The sequence below is a fragment of the Salvelinus alpinus genome, chromosome 34 (genome assembly GCF_045679555.1).
Source record: "Salvelinus alpinus chromosome 34, SLU_Salpinus.1, whole genome shotgun sequence".
Classification (NCBI taxonomy): Eukaryota; Metazoa; Chordata; class Actinopteri; order Salmoniformes; family Salmonidae; genus Salvelinus; species Salvelinus alpinus.
Genome location: NC_092119.1, coordinates 22,041,978 through 22,063,107, shown reverse-complemented (window position 1 = coordinate 22,063,107; position 21,130 = coordinate 22,041,978). Strand labels below are relative to the sequence as shown.

At 45.4% G+C, this 21,130-nt stretch overlaps 1 protein-coding gene across 1 annotated transcript; it reads left to right on the top strand.

The window, feature by feature from the left end:
- The first annotated feature begins 2,003 nt into the window (after window positions 1-2,003).
- Window positions 2,004-16,157, top strand: LOC139563817 (calmodulin-1). Its single transcript, XM_071382744.1, has 6 exons — window positions 2,004-2,152; window positions 7,237-7,267; window positions 11,109-11,252; window positions 14,060-14,166; window positions 14,334-14,469; window positions 14,994-16,157. Exons 1-6 carry the CDS (start codon window positions 2,150-2,152, stop codon window positions 15,020-15,022), a joined length of 450 nt encoding a protein of 149 aa, XP_071238845.1. The 5' UTR covers window positions 2,004-2,149; the 3' UTR covers window positions 15,023-16,157.
- The last annotated feature ends 4,973 nt before the right edge of the window (window positions 16,158-21,130 follow it).

Here is a 21,130-nt window from a genome sequence, read left to right as displayed (position 1 = left end):
AGCATGCAGAATTTGGATAATCAACCTAGTAATTATTTTCATAACCTGATCAATTTACAAATGCATGAACTGAATATATGCTTTTCACTTTATTTGAGAATAATAAAATATAGGCTATAGATATTGAATAGTGATCCCCTGAAGGCATGCTCCTTGTAATTTCATTATTAGAAGAAATTATATATTTCGGATATTATGACAAATGCTGAAAACAAGTTGATTCTGAGTTTGAAAAAACATTGGAAATAAATATGACATTTTCATCAGTTTTATAGCCAAACAGGCCAACTACAAAACTGCATTATTGGTCATTTTTGTCAATGAATGACTTGGGTAATGAATATTAATTCAATATGACAAATAGGCTAGCCTAAATAAATCTCTTATTATCACCATCGGCCTATTTTTTTTAAAGTAATAATGTAATGCACATTTCATAGCTTCAAATATCATGAAGTGATGATTGAATGCCAGCTATTCTACCAACAACATCTTATGTGCGCTTTTTATTTTTAATACTTTGTCTGGTGTTGCTTATCTCCAATGCAACAATAACTCAAGGAATGGCTGGTCAAATGCAAATGTATTAACATATGAGTAGGAGTACTTGTACCAGTAAGTGTCAGATACTGTCTGTATGAAATAATAAATAAACACATTTGGTGAGTGCTTATATTTGTCCTATTTCACATATGTAGGCTACAAGTGTGTATTATATGCATATGTGAATTGGAAATGTTTCTTTTTTTTGTATATCCCAACTCCCATGAGACACTCTTGGAGAGTATATCAACAGCTACCCTGGAGCAATTAGGGTTAAGTGCCTTGGCAGTTTGTTCACATTGTCGGCTCTGGGATTCAAACTAGTGACCCTTTGGTTACTGGCCCAATGCTCTTACCGCTAGGCTTCCTGCCGCCAAAGGCAAATTGTCACTGGTCTGTGTTGTTCTATGTGTGTGGCTTTAGGTTTTTGTGCCACTGCACTGTACACTGTCCTCTCAGCACATATCAAAGCTGCAGGCTAAAGTAAAATCTAGACTTGGTTTCCTCTATCGTAATCGCTCCTCTTTCACCCCAGCTGCCGAACTAACCTTAATTCAGATTGCCATTTTACGCATGCTAGATTACGGAGAAGTAATTTATAGATCGGCAGGTAAGGGTGCTCTCGAGCGACTAGATGTCATTTACCATTCGGCCATCTGATTTGCCACCAATGCTCCTTGTAGGACACATCACGACACTCTATACTCTTCTGTAAACTGGTCATCTCTGTGTACCCATCGCAAGACCCACTGGTTGATGCGTATTAATAAAACCCACTTAGGCCTCACCCCCCCTATCTGAGATATCTACTACAGCCCTCATCCTCCACATACAACACCCGTTCTGCCAGTCACATTCTGTTAAAGGTCCCCAAAGCACACACATCTCTGGGTCGCTCGTCTTTTCACTTCACTGCAGCTAGCGACTGGAACGAGATGCAACAAACACTCAAACTGGACAGTTCTATCTCAATCTCTTCATTCAAAGACTCAATCATGGACACTCTTACTGACAGTTGTGGCTGCTTTGTGTGATGTATTGTTGTTTCTACCTTTGTGCTGTTGTCTGTGCCCAAAAATGTGTGTACCTTGTTTTGTGTTGCTACCATGTTGTTGTCATATTGTGTTGCTTTCATGCTGTGTTGTCATGTGTTGCTGCCATGCTATGTTGTTGTCTTAGGTCTCTCTTTTTGTAGTGTTGTGTTGTTTCTCTTGTCATGATGTGTGTTTTGTCCTATTTTTTTATTTAATAGATTTTTTATTTTTAATCCCACCCCCCTTCCCCGCAGGAAGCCGTCATTGTTAATAAGAATGTGTTCTTAACTGACTTGTGTAGTTAAATAAAGGCTTTTTTTAAATACAAAAAATAACAACTCCGTCAGGCAAGTTTTCTGAGAAGGGAGGGTGGGAGGGATACATGCTGCCTGTCCTGCAGTGGGAAAATGCGGAAGTGAGTGAGGAGGGTTTTCAGCGGCGGAGGAATACACCGAGCTATATAGACAGAGATCGCGAGAGATACACACCTTCAACCCATCAGTAGAGGTCCCGGGAACTGGTCAATCTCGTAGTCTAGTTTTAGAAAACTAACACATTCAGCGCCGACAGACATGGTGAGTATTATATCATGTGCTACGTTGGAAATATTATTTTTAATGAAATGTAATTTAAGCAAGCAATGGTAAGGTTTCCTCGTTGCATGAATGCATGCTTTTCCTGCAGAGGAAGATTCGCGTGAACCGTTGAGTGACGGTCGGAGTGATCGTGCGTCGACGCTAGCTTGTCAGATTTTTGGGTGTTACATTATTGATTATAGGATCCTTCCTACAATTCATATGCATTGCTGATTGTGTTTTTGATGGACCGATATTTAAGACGAATGATGATAACTCAAAGTATATCTTTGTCTGATGATCGAGGCAATTACTTCATGTCAGCGAGCCAGACCTGACTCCATGCGCCCGTGAAACAGTAGCATTTTACGGTTTTAATGTTAAACAAAACCCGTGTACTGAGCCGGTAATGGAACGTGTTAAGATTCTGTAACATAATATATGTGTAATATAGAATGTGGGCATTCCAATTTTGATCAAAATAAAGCTGAAAAACCATTGAGATTTATATCTTTTCCACATGTACAAGCGGACCGCTCAATGCAGCGAACAAATATCTGTTGATGCGGTTCGAGGGAGCAGTGCATACGATCTACCGCTGTACCTACCGTACACCCGCCCCCTTAAAATCACTGTAATTCAGAATTATATACAATATTCCAGGAATTTGACAAGATATTGCGTTTATATTAGGCCACTATGACCCAGCACTTCACCAGATCGTGTATCATTTTTACTATGATCAGTCTTTTTCAGGTTCTATTACAGTTGTATGATGTAGAATGCATAGTTTCATTTATTTTTCTGCCTCAGGAGACATTAGGGAGAAACCACATCTATGGAATTAAAGTCTACATCTTTGCAATATTAATGGAGTTTGATTCATGCTGTCTGCCACTTTTTTTTCTATGGTAATTACAAATAATTTATAGACTTGTTATAGGATTTCTAAACACTAATGGCTTCAATTTGATCGAAAATGTTATCTCTGTGACATTCTTGTATACTATTTGTCAGGTCGAAAGTGATATGGTACTCTTGGACTAACTGTAGCCGCCCTATCTCTGGCATGTTTGATTTATGCCTTGGTCTTACCACTTTTTATACACAGATGATCTACATTGTTCCATATATCATGTTGTTTTTCAGTTAGTAATTACCATTGTCACAGGAGGTTCAACCTCCAAGATACTTTTCTATCGCCTGTCTCTATGGGAGGGATTGGGTTGTATAGCAGCGGGAGAACAGCGTTAAAACATGAATCTCAAAGTAAGTTATGTTCTTGTGCTCAATGCACACATTGTTTCTCCAAAAGCATGGAAGTAATGTCTCCACCAATGTGGGGATTACAAAGCTATGGATTGTAGTCTCTGAATCAGTGTGTCCACTGTTTCGGCCCTCACTCGAATGTTTGATTGGTTGTGGTGGACAATCATAAGAAGGAATCTTTTTAGATGTGTGTTGCTGTGCTGTGAAGGCGTGTACTAAAAGGTTGTGTCGACTCCACTCCCCTGCTCTCGTCTGTAGTAATGCCTCAGCAGATATCAGCAGCTATGGTGTTTTTAGGTCTCTGGGCCAGGATAGCATATCAGCAGCTATGGTGTTTTTAGGTCTCTGGGCCAGGATAGGATAGCTGCAGCTATGGTGTTTTTAGGTCTCTGGGCCAGGATAGGATAGCTGCAGCTATGGTGTTTTTAGGTCTCTGGGCCAGGATAGCATATCAGCAGCTATGGTGTTTTTAGGTCTCTGGGCCAGGATAGCATATCAGCAGCTATGGTGTTTTTAGGTCTCTGGGCCAGGATAGGATAGCTGCAGCTATGTTGTTTTTAGGTCTCTGGGCCAGGATAGGATAGCTGCAGCTATGGTGTTTTTAGGTCTCTGGGCCAGGATAGGATAGCTGCAGCTATGGTGTTTTTAGGTCTCTGGGCCAGGATAGGATAGCTGCAGCTATGGTGTTTTTAGGTCTCTGGGCCAGGATAGGATAGCTGCAGCTATGGCAGCAAGCGGTGCTCTCTCATACCGAGGTTGTGCATTTCTTGCAAATCCAGGCCAGATTTCTGGCAGCCATGTGTGTTGGGGTCTCGTTCCCTGCCCGAGGGGCCAGAGAGAGGGAGGTCCTGGCTGTGTTTCAGCAGTGCCTCATGCTATAGGCTGGGGTTACAGTGGGCTGGCCCTGAGGATCCAGTAGGGTGAGGAGCAGGAGGAGGACCTCCCTTCTGGGCACACTGCCAGAGAATGCTGCTGCTGCCACTGCTCAAGGAACCCATCAGAGGGAGAGGGAGGGAGAGAGATAGAGGGAGCCACAGACAAGACAAAAAGTACAGTACAGGACCGGGAAAGAGAGTACAAACATACAGAGGTAAAGAGAGGTGTAGGTAATACCAGAGAAACAAACATGCAAGTAAAGACAAACCGATAATGCCAAAGTAAAGATGGGTGAAGGCCTACAGGTTCAGGGAGAGAGAAAGAGGCTAAGGGCCTAAGGATGGTTCAGAGAAAAACAAAGCCATTGTATAGCTTAGCCCTAAATGAAAGCCAATGTATCACAGTGAGGTACCGTGTTTCCACTAGGATTTTCTTCAACAGCAAAGGGGTATGCAGCGGATTGGTTCATCTTGTGGGGCACTTAGCCGTCAGCTTAAGCATCTAGCCTCTCTGACCCTGGATGCTCTGGCTCTGTCGTCTGTCCAACTAGCCTGGCAGGGGACCCTAAGCATCATGTGACCAGGCCCTAATCACGGAAATTATCCTTCAGACCCCCTCGTTGGTTTTTGTAACTGTACCACTGCGCTGACAGTCCGTATTGTGGTCGGCGGGGTGGCGAAAAGCAAAACACGATACATTAACCCCAGAGCTTCTGATGAAACGTCCCATGTGGAAGTTAGGATTCCCAAAGATATCCAATACAGACAGCAGCCCCAATGTTCGATTGCTGCTACAGTACAGGGGAGGTAGCCAGTCAGTCACATCACTCCATCACTGCCACAGTACCTCAGGCTTCAGGTCAGGTAAACCCTGCTTCTTTATCAGTCTAGTCCTCCTCTCTGTCTGGTGCTTAGTTCAGCCAGCTGAGCCCCACTCACAGAGACTTGACACAGCTCCCCACGGCTAGCAGCCAGAGACCTGACCTGCACAGCTCCAGTCATCGACAGGCAGGCTGAGGAGCCCGAGGAGAACCATGTTGCCCAAGAAGGCACCCTGCTACCAGGACGATGACCTGGTTTCTCTGTCCATGGTATATGAGCTTCTGGACCAGCAGCAGTTCTTCTATAAAGAGTTGATTGAGCAGCAGGAGAGGAACTACAAGTCCTTCCTGCAGATGCTGGTGGACTTTACCAATAGTCGCATCGATAGCGTGGTCAAAGAGGTACAGGACATGAAGAATGGTTTGCAGATCACCAAGACCGAGCTGGGGGACGTCAGGCGCCAGGGCAACATGAACACCAAGCGTGCGGAGTGCCTGGCCGAGGGGCTTGTGATGGTGCGAGAGGCCATGGATGTCGTCCCCTCCAAGGCCGGGGGGTCCAATGGGAAGCCCAAGAAGGGTAATCTACTTCTGGACAGCAAGCCAGCAGATACCTGGCAGGACCAGCCTAAGGCAAAGAGGCTGGTGGCCGACCTGACCGACCTGCATTTTGACGAGTTTCAGGTCCCAATGCTCTGCTATGCCTTCTCTATGAGTGATGGGGAAGCTGAAATTGGTTGAATACTGTATGAGTGATCTGATGGGGTAGCTGCTGTGGTGTGCTCCGGTTACTGTATGAGTGGTGGTGGGAACGAAGATAGTAGAACAGGCTCTAATTTTGGACAGTTCTCTTTAGTAGACGTGTAGAGTGAGAGCAGATTTTGTGGGGAACATGGCTGGTTGGGTGTGAAGTGTTCTCTAAATGTGACTACCAGTGTCTTTACTGTCCTCATTCATTGTGTGTGTTTACTGTAGGCATATATTAAATTAAAGTGGGAAATGTGTCCGGCATACCTCCGTAGAGGGAGGTGAGGAGGTTTCATCCCGATGTGATCATTGCATTCATATCTCGTCAGCAGATGAGTCGTGTTGCTGAAATGTAAATATGAGATCCAATGTGTGGTGACTCGTAGAGAACAACCGATAATATCGGCACGGACGATTTCCCCATTATAGCGCGAGCACACTGTTCTCTCGTGAAACTCCTGCAAGTAGGCCTATCTGGAGGCGAAACAAACGCACACCTGTTTAGGCGAGGTGCTGGCTAGCGGAGTAGAACACTTGAAAAAGAAAAGGAGAGCCGCACACTAGGAGCTCAGAAGCAATAATTTAATAACCAATGTTTTGACCGACAAGCTGTCTTCATCAGGGTATAATGTTCAGTAGGCCTAACATGGACCCAAATGAAAGGGAAACTGTTTGTCATGTGTAGCCTCAAAGACCACTGGAATCAGCCAAAACAAGCTCAATAACTCAATGCATGCATACACTCCTATTGAATATGATTTCACCTGACCCATCTTGATTTACCCAGTTTATCAAGAGATTGATCATTTTAAATAGATTACCGTTATGTAGTTGTTGTTGTTGTTAAAAAATAAAGTCAAATACATTGCATGGTTGTATAATTGATTTGTTATTGCATACATGGTTGTCTCTGGAAAAAGTTAGTGTAAACATTTTATTATTTATTATCGGCATAAAGTATTGTCCATGGACCTCCTTGACCCGCAAAAATTGCCATTGGTTGTTTTCTAGGGATGAGCAGAGCGGCAGAGGAACCAATCAACATGCATGTTAAACTGCTGTGCAATGATTGGCCTGGCCTCTCCTCCGTTGCATTGTTGTGCACTGTAACTTAACAGCACAGACAGACAGGGTGTCTTCTCCATCAGGTTACTGTATTCTCTGCTCTGCCTTAGCTGGATCGTTACCTTGGCTACATAATATCTGATCTGTTGCTCAGAGTTCACTGGCTAATATCTGCTGCTCAGAGGTGGGCTAGAATGGAAAAAGGAAGAAATTGGGCAGTTTTCTGTAGTGCTGCTTGTGTTCAGTCGTTAGCCAAAATACAATGGCATTGATCTTTTTTCCCCCCTCTCCCTCTTTCTGTCCTCAGGCCGACCAACTAACAGAGGAGCAGATTGCCGGTAAGCAGTTCAGCACACACACATTTGAGCTGTGTATGAATATTTAATGTGAGTGAGGCATGTCTGCTAGCTCCTGACCACTGATGAAAACATGACATTAGCATCATCACTAACGGCTACACAGTGGTAGACCAACGCGCGCACACAGAGGGACATTCCTGTGCTGTTGCCTCTTCAAAAAGTTGACGGAATATACAAATCACTTATGCATTTTGTTCATATCTTATGGTAATTATTTTGTAATAAGTTCAATACATTTAGTTAATTTCCTACCAAGTTAAAGACATTTTTTAACATTGTTGAATTGCGTTTTAATGTCTGGATTTCATGATTCCAGCCGCGTTCTCCACAACGCAGATTTTATACGGCCCTAATAATGGGCAGATGCCTCACCAATGGCAGACAGAGACCTAGCAGACATACCTGTTGTTGACAAGACTTTTATCCGCTCACCTTTACAATTAACACATGTAATCCTTTCAAGTCATTCCATAGCCCAGGAGGTCAAGCTTAGGTGTGATTATTACTGGTTGAAACCTTAACCTAATTAAGTAGCCTACACTCTTAGGAAAAAATACACTCTTAGGAAAAAAATATATATTTTGGAACCAAAAAGGGTTCTGTTGCTTTCATCTATGGAACCCCTAAAAGTGTATATACATAGAACCCTTTTATAGGGTTCTTTGATCGTAACCCGACGGGTTCTTCTTGACTGAACCAAAATTGGAATACAGAACCCTGTATGGTGACAATTATGGCTACTACTTGTAAATGGTAATAATTTTAGCTAAGAATATAATATAATAAACAATTAAATAATGGACAAAAGACCAGCATAATTTTTAGATTTTGTCGTTATATGCAAACATACTTTGGAAATATGCACTGGTAGCCAGTCTCTTTGTTTGAACGATTGCCCACGTCAGTCTTGGTACCAACTTTAGCTGACTCCTTTATGGAACAGCACAATATGTATTGGTTGTTGCCTGGCGGGCTCCTGGGAAGAAGAAAAAAGTAGCAAAAACATGAGTTAATCTACCAAAATGTAGACAAAATGCTATGCAGACATAATTTTTCTGATGTAGATTAGAAGAACAATTTACATGCAGTTGTCAGCAGCAGCAAAAGAGCAAAACATGGTGTGTTAAAAGTCATGTCATGATTAACTAGGCTATTGAATCACCAAGACTTATTATAAATAATTTAGATACATACCTCTTCTCAGTCAGCCCACAGCCCATCACCTGCATTCAACAAGGGTCATCAGCAGTCTTCAGATGGCTTCATGAAACACAGTCCCCTCATTTGACTCCATACTGAAATAAAGTAACATTTAGCTAATTGCCAATGTCAGGCTAGGTCTGTAGCTCTATTTGGCTTATTCCATAATGTTTATTTGCAAGCGTTAGCTCGCTAGCTTGTAAAGTGGCTAATAAAAGTAGCCTAGCTTTTTCCTGTCTGGCTAGATGGCTAGCTTACATACAGTGCTCAAATTCTAATAACTTTAGTTATCTAGCTATAGCTTATCATGTGACTTAAGCTTCATGTATTTGAATGAAATCATAAACTTTGCTTACCCTTTTTAATAAATGTAAAAAATAATGTGCTTATTTGTAAGCTACACTACATGACCGAAAGTATGTGGACACTCATCAAAAATCTCATTCCAATATCGTAGGCATTGATATGGCGTTGGTCCCCCCCCCCCTTTTGCTGCTATAACAGCCTCCACTCTTCTAGGAATGCTTTCCAGTAGATGTTGGGGACTTGCTTCCATTCATCCACAAGGCCTGGCTCGCAGTCGGCATTCCAATTCATCCCAAAGGTGTTTGATGGGGTTGAGGTCAAGGCTCTGTGCAGGCCAGTCAAGTTCTTTCACACTGATCTTGACAAACCATCTCTGTATGGACCTCGCTTTGTGCATGGGGGCATTGTCATGCTGAAATGAGAAAGGGCCTTCCCCATACTGTTGCCACAAAGTTGAAAGCACAGAATCATCTAGAATGTGGACACCCCTTCAAATTAGTGGATTTGGCTATTTCAGCCACACCCGTTGCTGACAGGTGTAGACAATTGATTTCACAGCCATGCAATGTCCATAGAAAAACATTGGCATTGGAATGGCCTTACTGAAGAGCTCAGTTTGTCAAATTTGAAAAAATGTCTAAAATTCCGATTTTGATTTGTCATTATGGGGTATTGTGTGTAGATTGATGGAACAAAACTATTTAATCCATTTTAGAATAAGGCTGTAACCTAACAAAATGTGAAAAAATGTGACGTGGTCTGAATACTTTCCAAGTGCACTGTACAACCCCAAAGAACCCTTTTTTTCAGAGTATAGATAAGATAAAAGTCAAATCAAAATGCACATGCGCCAAATACAACAGGTATGCTTACTTACAAGCCCTTAACCAAGAATGCAGTTTTCAGAAAAATATGTGTAAAGTAACAAATGATTAAAGAGCAGCAGAACAATAACAATAGCGAGGCTATATACAGGAGGTACAGGGGCACTATTTAGTCAAGGTAATTGAGATAATATGTACATGTAGGTAGTGTTAAAGTGATTATGCATAGATAATAAACAGAGTAGCAGCAGCATAAAAAAGGGGGACAGGCAATGCAAATAGTCTGGGAAGCCATTTGATTAGTTGTCTTAAAGCTTGGGGGTAGAAGCTGTTAAGAAGCCTTTTGGACCTAGACTTGGCCCTCCGGTACCACTTGCTGTGCGGTAGCAGAGAGAACTAGGGTGGCTGGAGTCTTTGACAATTTTTAGGGCCTTCCTCTGACACTGTCTGGTATAGAGGTCCTGGATGGCAGGAAGCTTGGCCCCAGTGATGTACTGGGCCGTACGCACTACCCTCTGTAGTGCCTCGCGGTCGGAGGCCGAGCAGTTGCCATACCAGGCAGTGATGCAACCAGTTAGGATGCTCTCGATGGTGCAGCTGTAAAACCTTTTGAGGATCTGGGGACCCATGCCAAGCCTTTTCAGTCTTGGATCAGTGTTTGGACCATGATTAGTTTGTTGGTGATGTGGACACCAAGGAACGTGAAGCTCTCAACTTGCTCCACTACAGCTTCGTCGATGAGAATGGGGTGTGCTCGGTCCTCCTTTTCCTGTAGTCCACAATCATCTCCTTTGTCTTGATCACGTCGAGGGAGAGGTTGTTGTCCTGGCATCACACGGCCAGGTCTCTGACCTCCCTTTAGGCTGTCTCATTGTTGTCGGTGATCAGGCCTACCACTTGTGTCATCGGCAAACTTAATGATGGTGTTGGAGTCGTGCCTGGCTGTGCAGTCATGCGTGAACAGGGAGTACAGGAGGAGACTGAGCACGCACCCCTGAGGGACCCTCGTGTTGAAGATCAGTGTGGCGGATGTGTTGTTGCCTACCCTTACCACCTGGGGGCGGCCCGACGGGAAGTCCAGGATCCAGTTGCAGAGGGAGGTGTATAGTCCCAGGGTCCTTAGCTTAGTGATGTGCTTTGAGGGCACTATGGTGTTGAATGCTGAGCTGTAGTCAATGAAAAGCACTCTCACGTAGGTGTTCCTTTTGTCCAGGTGGGAAAGGGCAGTGTGGAGTGCAATAGAGACTGCATCATCTGTGGATCTGTTGGGGCGGTATGCAAATTGGAGTGGGTCTAGGGTTTCTGGGATAATGATGTTGATGTGAGCAATGACCAGCCTTTCAAAGCACTTCATGGCTACAGACGTGAGTGCTACGGGCCGGTGACTAATTGTCTAATCAAGTTTTTACTGTAGCTCAGATGTGATATTTTTCCTTGTATTTATTTTGGACACACAAATAGGCTAACTGTTGCTATCTTATTTTCTGCAGAGTTCAAGGAGGCATTCTCCTTGTTCGATAAGGACGGCGACGGCACCATCACAACCAAAGAGCTGGGCACTGTGATGAGGTCGCTGGGACAGAACCCCACAGAGGCTGAGCTGCAGGACATGATCAACGAGGTCGATGCTGATGGTGAGTTCCGCCTGCTGGGGTCCAGCAGTGTAGGGTGAAGTTGCCCCAGATGCTGATCTTGGTTCAATTTATCATTTTCACCTGTAATGGTTAGGATTGGGGGAGGGGAAGCTGATCCTAAGTCTATACCTATGGGGAAACTTCACCCTGGAGTGTGTCCAACTAGGGTTGTAAAGTTATTAGGTTTTACAGAAATCCTAGGTGGTGGATTCCTGGAATAGGGTGGGAATCCTCCAACTGGGATTTCTGGAGAAGCTGGGAATGTAAGTAAGGAGTGGCAGAAGTACTACTCTATTTCCTTGGGCTGTGTGTCGGTTCAGTCACTATAGAGTTAACCAGCATGTAGTCCTAAAAAAAAACATAACCTCTGGTTCGTTCAGCCATTCCTATGGTGAAAGAATAGGGTTTTGGGTTAAACGCTGAAAATAAGGTCTGAGGTTAACACAGGCTTAGGAGATCTTATACGTTTTTCTCTGAGATATCAGTCAACATGACCTTTTATGAATTATGAGGCCTTTTATGTGCTTTTTTTGATTACATAAATCTTTCAAAATTCACTAAGTTACTTTAGCTGATGAAGATTATCTCATTGATCAAATTTTATAAGCTCTCCTAAGCCTGTGATTAACACAGACCTTATTTTCGCAGTGTATCCAAAAACCCTACAAAAACTAAACTTTCCCATAGGTTTTATCCAACAAACCATGGTGGAGTTGGTGCCTACAAAAAGATGTCATTACTATTGCTCTCTATACTACTATCCCTTCTGGAAGTCAACCTGATGGTGATGAGTAGTGATTCTTATTGAGCAGTTATTGATAGAGTTCTTGATGCGTTTATCCACGGCCTAACCTGTGTTAGTGCTTGGACTGGAAGTGTTCTCATTGAACACCATGTCTCCTCTCTGACTGTCTGTCACTATCTAGGTCAGGCAGACCGAGCGACTGGCTGCAACAAAGCCAGTTAAATAACCGCAGTAGGTAATAATGGCCTAGTGAAATCCATGACATAATCCACTCTGAGCTCTGCTCTGCTGGGCTGTACATTCTCTGAGGCCCCACGGCCCAGGGAAATAGTTCACATCAGCTGTGGTAGACCCTGCCTACACACAAACAACAGTAGCAGTCCATTTATTCACACACTGGGGAAGGTGGAACAGCCAGTCTGTGCATTATACGGCCGTATGTAAGTAATGGAATAGTCAGACACACACACACTAGGGACATGCAGAGTGGAGAACAGAACAGACGTGCATTGATTCACTGGGGAACTGTATGTCAGCCATGTACCACCAGGGGAGGGGACAGCTGTGTGCTCAGGAGATCAGTCTTCCCCAGGAATCACACACATGGTCTCACACTTAAACAGCTGAGGGCTGTACCTGGAGACCTCTTGGTTACACACACACACCCTCCTGACGAGCCCAGACTAATCCAGGTTAATTATGATCGGTGTGAGTGTCTTCTCCAAAGGGTTTAGCCAGGCCCTGGAAATACACACAAGGTGTGCTATTTTTCTGGGGGGGGGGGTTTCACACAAAACAATTTAGGCAGCATGGATCTCGATGCAAACGGGAAATTGATTGTCTCTGCTGTAACTAAGAAGCTTGATCATGCCATCTAGCCACTTGGCTAGCAAGTTAGCAAACCAACTGCATAGCTAGTGCCCTGAGCTGAGTATAAGTTATTTGGCACATCTTAAGGTAGTTAACTTAGAGTTATAAGCAGTGGCGTCGCACGCATCCCGCAGCCTCCGCAAGGCGAGGGAGTCCCCCAAACTCAAAATATTATAATCATTATTTTTTTTTACAGTATTGATAATCATACTGTTTACGTGTAAATACCATATACTGGGGTATTGCCCTGTATATGTAATGGAATAGTCACACACACATACTAGGGACATGCAGAGTGGAGAACAGAACAGAACAGAACAGACTTGCATTGATTCACTGGGGAACTGTATGTCAGCCATGTACCACCAGGGGAGGGGACAGCTGTGTGCTCAGGAGATCAATCTTCCCCAGGAATCACACACATGATCACACACTTAAACAGCTGAGGGCTGCAGGGATTTTTCAGCCATTGGAATACTTGGGCCTAATAGTTTTGTTTTGGGACGCTTAAGTCGAAACAATGTATAAAAAAAAATTAAAAGTGGGGGGGGGGATAGAAAAACGTTTCAATGTAAACGGCTAAAACCAGATATAAAGTATGTAGAAAAGATAATGGACTTAGTTTTTTATAATATAACCTTTGAGAAGTAACAATCACTTAAATAAAATCTAGTCAGTGAGAATTAGAAAAATTCCAAAAACAATGAATTTAGAAGTATTGATTTTTATGTTTGAGCAAAATAACACCGCATTAGCCATGGCAAAATGCATAGAATTGCAGGAAATTTGCTTAAACATGCCTAAATGTCTCTACACTACCAAGATGGGGGGGCCTCAAATGTTCTCAAATTCTGCCGCGCTGACTGCGCCCATTGGCATGCCCCCTGCCACGCCCACCACCTAAGCCCCTTTTTGATCAATAAAAAACCCTTCCTACGCCCCTTTAAAAAAATAATAAAGTTATCCAGAAAAATCCCTCGACTGTACCTGGAGACCCTCCTATTACACTGTTGTAGTGGTCTACAGTACACAGCCCACTCTAGACAACGCATGGCCCATTGCAACTGGGGTTTTAATCCCAGATAAGTAACTATCAATTCTGCCTATCCACTTCTACTGGTCTCCCCCTTTCCAACGGTCTACAAAAAGCAAGCTAAACCCTCTCTCTCCACTTCCTCTCTCCATCTCCCAGGCAATGGAACCATTGACTTCCCAGAGTTCCTTACAATGATGGCCAGGAAAATGAAGGACACAGACAGCGAGGAGGAGATTCGCGAGGCGTTCCGGGTATTCGACAAGGTAAGGAGTGTGTGTGTGTGTGATTTTTATTTTATTTATTCACCTCATGTATACATTGCCACTTTGTTTGTCAAGCAGTATATGGTCAGTGATAGTCCCTTTGTAAAAGGCAGGTGTGTTTACTGTGAGGTCACACACTCACACACCTCACATCGTCTCCCCTGCAGGATGGGAATGGTTACATTAGTGCAGCAGAGCTCCGTCATGTCATGACAAACCTGGGAGAGAAGTTAACAGACGAGGAGGTCGATGAGATGATCAGAGAAGCCGACATCGACGGAGACGGACAGGTCAACTATGAAGGTAAGAAGAGGACAATGGAACTTTTCTCTCTCCCTATCTTGTTCTGCTGTGAGGGAGTGTACAGTAGTTCTCAGCAGTGTCCCTATTGGGGGCCTTGATTCAGGACAGCTGTCACCCACTCAGTCATCTTCACCATGCTACTGTACAGTAGAGCCAGTCTTTTGTTTCTACTGCTCCCCGCATCCCTTCTCTATAGCTCCAATCCACCTCTTCTCTCATCACTTTGTACTGCCTGATCCCCCTCTTCACTCTCATCCCTTTCTACCATCCTGAGCCCCCTGTTCTTTCTTATATAATTGGTCCATCTCTCTGTAATGGGATATTGGACTTACGTAAACAGTCTCCATGACCGATAACAGTTTAATTTGTTTTATGATCTGTATGTCTTGATTTGTCTGTGACAGACATGTTTTATTTAATTATGTCTGGATCTGTGAAGTGTAATTGCTGGTTTGATCAGTGGTTGGTTGGTTTCTGTTCGTTCTCATGTCTATTTTGTTTTTGCTTTGCTCTTTTGTCCACAGAATTTGTACAAATGATGACAGCAAAATGAAGCTCTCCTACCCTTCTCCTGGCCTCCTTAGAAGACAAAAAAAAAATCAGTCACATGTTTTACTTACCTCTTGCAAAAATCATACTGTTTCTGTATAGAAAACATAACTGAATGTTGAAAAATGACAAATCTGTCCACATAAAATAAGTTTAAAAAATTAAGCAAAAACAAATGATCTGCATGTACTGGTTAGTGGTCCTGTCCCCAAAGATGAGTTTAGACATCAGTAATAAGATAAATAATACCTGTAAACAAAATGTCAACAACTAAAGAAAGCACTTGGTGAACTGCCTATTGTTTCCAGTTGCTAGTGGTAATGTTTGGGCTGGCCATTTTATATTTTTCTCTGTTTCTGTTCTTCATGCATGCAGCTTGAGACTGGTGCCGCAGTCTGGCCAATGGGTTCACTCTGATTCCACAGCGGTGCCGTGGGTACCGTTGGTGGGTTTTGGTGCAGTCTATATTGCGAGACGAGCTCACAAGAGATAGGGATGGGGAGTCATACTAAACCACCGGAGGTTGGTGTACCTTAATTGGGGAGGATGGGCTTGTGATAATGGCTGGACCGGGATATGTGGAATGGTATCAAATGGCTCAAACACGTGGTTTCCATGTCTTTGATGCCATTCCATTCACTCCATTCCAGCCATTATTATGGGCCGTCCTCCCCTCAGCAGCCTCCACTGTACTAAACTCACATAGAGATGGAATTAATGGGACCTTTGCAGTTTGCTTAATTCATTACAAAAAATATTTTTAAGATGATGAACATTTACAAAATAAATACATTTAGAACTATGTTTGGCATGTTGGGAATATTTGGAGTTCTGTTTCCTTGTTGTGCGTGAAACTTTGGGTAGGATTCAAGGGTGGGAGGCGGGCTGGAGATCTTTTTACCTGCTAGGGGAAGTCTTTGTTTTTTGGCAAGGGAATGCGGATGTACTGTCAATGTTCCTCGACTCTGTCCATGGTTGTGTGTGGGTTTTGAGTGACCTACAGCGCATCATAGGGTCTTCAACACCAGAGTCTTCTCTAGACTGTTCATCTTGAGTTCAGTTTACCTTCATTCCAAGTTGTACATGCTAGTCTTTGATTATAATTTTTTTTTCAATAAAATACCATGAACTTAACCCTCCCACCCTTTACTTTGTGTGCTTTGTGCATGCACATCTGTTGGTTGCGATACTGAGTGAATTTGTATTACATTAGAATAGGACAGGTTTGATAATCCAAATGTCTCTCCTTGAAGATTCCATAGAAACGCATTGAATAACAGATTCTTTAATGTCAAAAATGTATCATAAGGTTTTGAGGTGTCTGGCCTATATCTAGGAGATCTAAGAAAGCTCAGGAAATGTTGTTATTATTATTTTTTGACACCTATTTAACCCTTATTTTTGTTGGGATAAACCTACCTCCATACTTCCATTTGTTTTGTATGGGTTACCTTCAGATGAGTCCCGTGACACTTGTGGGGGTCGTAGAGCAAAACTGAGTGGGGTGATATTAGTTTGTAGCCCAAACGATTCGGATGCTACAGACAGAAGTTGGCACATCAGCGTTACGGGCTTCAGACGAGTCCAGTGGAACCGCTCGGCCACCTTCCACCACAGATGCGGAAGGCCGACGTGGGCAGATGCGGTGGATTGAGATGCAACAAAAAAACATTAAACTGAAGATAATTTTTTTTTTTTTATGTTACTTAGATTCAATAGACTCTTAGGGATTTATTTTTATTTAACCTTTATTTAACTAGGAAAGTCCGTTAAGAACAAATTCAATATTTTACGATGACGGCCAACCCTGGCCAAACCCTCCCCTCACCCGGAAGACGCTGGGCGAATTGTGCGCCGCCCTATGGGATTCCCAATCACGGCCAGGTGTGATACAGCCCGAGATCGAACCAGGGTCTGTAGTGACACCTCTAGCATTGAGATGCAGTGCCTTAGACCGCTGCACCACTCGGGATTAATGCTCAACCTACCTCTTCACTGATATTTAATTACCCCATTCGGATAATTGCCAGGCCTATGATTTGATGACTCATCTAATTTTAGATAAAAAGATACAGCCCACGTTTCATCGTGTTATACCAGAAGGAGATCACTATCCAGGCAGTTAACAGTGGCTGAATGGATTGGTGTGAACCCCCTCGTCCCCCTCCATCCTATACCAGATGGTGACACGTTAGCTTGAAACTAATGGCTGTGCTCAAAGTCTAGCAACGATCCTGAGCGGAGCATGCTTACCTTCCCAGTCAAACCAACGATCCTGAGCGGAGCATGCTTCCCTCCCAGTCAACCCAACGATCCTGAGCGGAGCATGCTTCCCTTCCCAGTCAACCCAACGATCCTGAGCGGAGCATGCTTCCCTTCCCAGTCCACCCAACGATCCTGAGCGGAGCATGCTTCCCTTCCCAGTCAACCCAACGATCCTGAGCGGAGCATGCTTCCCTTCCCAGTCAACCCAACGATCCTGAGCAGAGCATGCTTCCCTTCCCAGTCAACCCAACGATCCTGAGCAGAGCACGCTTCCCTTCCCAGTCAACCCAACGATCCTGAGCGGAGCACGCTTCCCTTCCCGGCCAACCCAACGATCCTGAGCGGAGCATGCTTCGCTTCCCGGCCAACCCTCTCTACCGCCCACTCCTGCCTACACTCTAGGAACCACTTACAGCAGAGAGAGAGACTGGGATCACCATAGCAACACATGTATTTTTTGGGAACCGTGTTACTCAATATGATTATGTGTGTTATGTTTCATGAGGACTTCTCTCCCAAGCCGAGCAGTTGGTCGTCGAGAACGTCTGCTTTCAGAGGGAGCGAGCGACCGTGGGTTGCCAAGCAACCGCAGGCGCATGCTGGGATGACGGGAGGGAAAGGGAGCGGGAGAATATCTATCTGCTGTTCTGCAGGGCCCTCCGCTCACAAAGCCACAGCATCAATTGATTTCTCACCCCACCCCCTCGAAGTGATGTAGGGAGGTGTGTCTCAGCTTCTAGTGTTTTAGAGTCAGAACGACTTGACTTCCTCCTTTTCAGAAGTGATGCTTATGCAATGGGACTTGTTTTAATATGCTAAACCCCAGTCATCATTCCTCAATATGCTGCAAAGGCTTCAAAAGCTTCAAGATGGCTACACACGGTTGGCCAATTAGGGATGCTGTAGACAACCATGGATGAGCATTTCTCTGCCGTGCGTGTGTTCACTGGAGCTGTGCTGTAGAGTGGTGGGGAACAGAGCGCAGTGACAGGCGCGTGGGAAGAAGAGAGGGGAGGAGAGAGGCTCAGCGTAGCGTGGTGTGCCAGCAGCCCACGCCTCCTGGCCTCTCTGGCAGACAAGCCGCATGTTGCCCGCTGTGTGTATGTATCAACTGATAATTTGAGCTTCCCTGTTTAAGGCACACTAGCACTCACAAACCAAACCCAGGGATAGAATTCAGAACTGACAAGCAGATATGCTCCCGTAGTTTTTTGTGCAAGGTTTTGACCCAAAGGTAACCCTAACACTACCATTTCCTTCACTGGGGGCAAGGAGGGGACCTTTCCCATTTCCTTCACTGGGGGCAAGGAGGGGACCTGTCCCATTTCCTTCACTGGGAGCAAGGAGGGGACCTGTTCCATTTTTCTTTACTGGGGGCAAGGAGGGGACCTGTCCCATTTCCTTCACTGGGGGCAAGGAGGGGACCTGTCCCATTTCCTTCACTGGGAGCAAGGAGGGGACCTGTTCCATTTTCCTTTACTGGGGGCAAGGAGGGGACCTGTCCCATTTCCTTCACTGGGGGCAAGGAGGGGACCTTTCCCATTTCCTTCACTGGGGGCAAGGAGGGGACCTGTCCCATTTCCTTCACTGGGAGCAAGGAGGGGACCTGTTCCATTTTTCTTTACTGGGGGCAAGGAGGGGACCTGTCCCATTTCCTTCACTGGGGGCAAGGAGGGGACCTGTCCCATTTCCTTCACTGGGGGCAAGGAGGGGACCTGTCCCATTTGGGACCTTCACTGGGGGCAAGGAGGGGACCTGTCCCATTTCCTTCACTGGGGGCAAGGAGGGGACCTGTTCCATTTTCCTTTAATGGGGGCAAGGAGGGGACCTGTCCCATTTTCCTTCACTGGGGGCAAGGGGGGACCTGTCCCATTTCCTTTACTGGGGGCAAGGAGGGGACCTGTCCCATTTTTCTTTACTGGGGGCAAGGTAAGGACCTGTCCCATTTTCCTTTACTGGGTGCAAGGAGGGGACCTGTCCCATTTCCTTCACTGGGGGCAAGGAGGGGACCTGTCCCATTTTTCTTTACTGGGGGCAAGGAGGGGACCTGTCCCATTTTTCTTTACTGGGGGCAAGGAGGGGACCTGTCCCATTTTCCTTTACTGGAGGCAAGGAGGGGACCTGTCCCATTTTTCTTTACTGGGGGCAAGGAGGGGACCTGTCCCATTTCCTTCACTGGGAGCAAGGAGGGGACCTGTTCCATTTTTCTTTACTGGGGGCAAGGAGGGGACCTGTCCCATTTCCTTCACTGGGGGAAAGGAGGGGACCTGTCCCATTTTCCTTTACTGGGGGCAAGGAGGGGACCTGTCCCATTTTTATTTACTGGGGGCAAGGAGGGGACCTGTCCCATTTTCCTTTACTGGAGGCAAGGAGGGGACCTGTCCCATTTTCCTTTACTGGGGGCAAGGAGGGGACCTGTCCCATTTTCCTTTACTGGGGGCAAGGAGGGGACCTGTCCCATTTTCCTTTACTGGGGGCAAGGAGGGGACCTGTCCCATTTCCTTCACTGGGGGCAAGGAGGGGATCTGTCTCATTTTCCTTTACTGGGGGCAAGGAGGGGACCTGTCTCATTTCCTTCACTGGGGGCAAGGAGGGGACCTGTCCCATTTTCCTTCACTGGGGGCAAGGAGGAGACCTGTCCCATTTTCCTTCACTGGGGGCAAGGAGGAGACCTGTCCCATTTTCCTTCACTGGGGGCAAGGAGGAGACCTGTCCCATTTTCCTTCACTGGGGCAAGGAGGAGACCTGTCCCATTTTCCTTCACTGGGGGCAAGGAGGAGACCTGTCCCATTTTCCTTCACTGGGGGCAAGGAGGAGACCTGTCCCATTTCATTCACTGGGGGCAAGGAAGGGACCTGTCCCATTTTTCTTCACTGGGGGCAAGGAGGAGATCTGTCCCATTTCCTTCACTGGGGGCAAGGAGGGGACCTGTCCCATTTTCCTTTACTGGGGGCAAGGAGGGGACCTGTCCCATTTTCCTTTACTGGGGGCAAGGAGGGGACCTGTCCCATTTTCCTTTACTGGGGGCAAGGAGGGGACCTGTCCCATTTTCCTTTACTGGGGGCAAGGAGGGGACCTGTCCAATTTTCCTTTACTGGGGGCAAGGAGGGGAACTGCCCCATTTCACGGGACCTGTAGGCCCCCCACTTTTATCCTCCAACTCAATCCCACCCCCACATCATCTCATCCCCTATCCCCAGCCAGTCTATGGTGCTTGGGTGACAGCATGCTCAGAAGACAGCAGAACCTGGAGCTGAGCCTAGCCGAGACTGACTGACTGATTTCACCAATCAGATGCGCCCGAGTTGGCTTTCAGCGCTGGAGGAGACTTCATGGACTACTGCCTCCCTCATCTGCTTCCCTCTCTCTCTCTTTGCCTCCCTCCCGCTGTCCTTCTGCCTCTCTCCATCCTTTCACCCCCCATCCCTCTGCATCTGCCCAGCACTAACCCAGCCAAGGAGATGAAACCGTCACCCACAATGACAGAGGTGCTTTGTTTTTAAAAAAAAAAATAGGCACCAAACACAGTGAGCGATGCAGTCAGAGAAATGACAGGCTTGAGAGGGTTTAGTTCTTGTTCTAGCCTGGTAGAGGTAGGGAAGCTTATTGTTGACCGGACCTTCCTAAGACCTGGGCAGTGACTTAAATGGCTAATCCCTGTAAAGTGCAGTAATGTTTACCAGAGCCCTGGTGAAAAGTAACGCACTATAAAGGGAATAAGGTGCCATTTGGGATGCAGGTCCTGGGTGTGTCACCTCGGTGGTTATGGGTGAATGACCCTGTCACTGTCTCCCTCCCTAACACCACAATGCTTAAATATGGCACTTGATACCATTGGCTCCTGAAT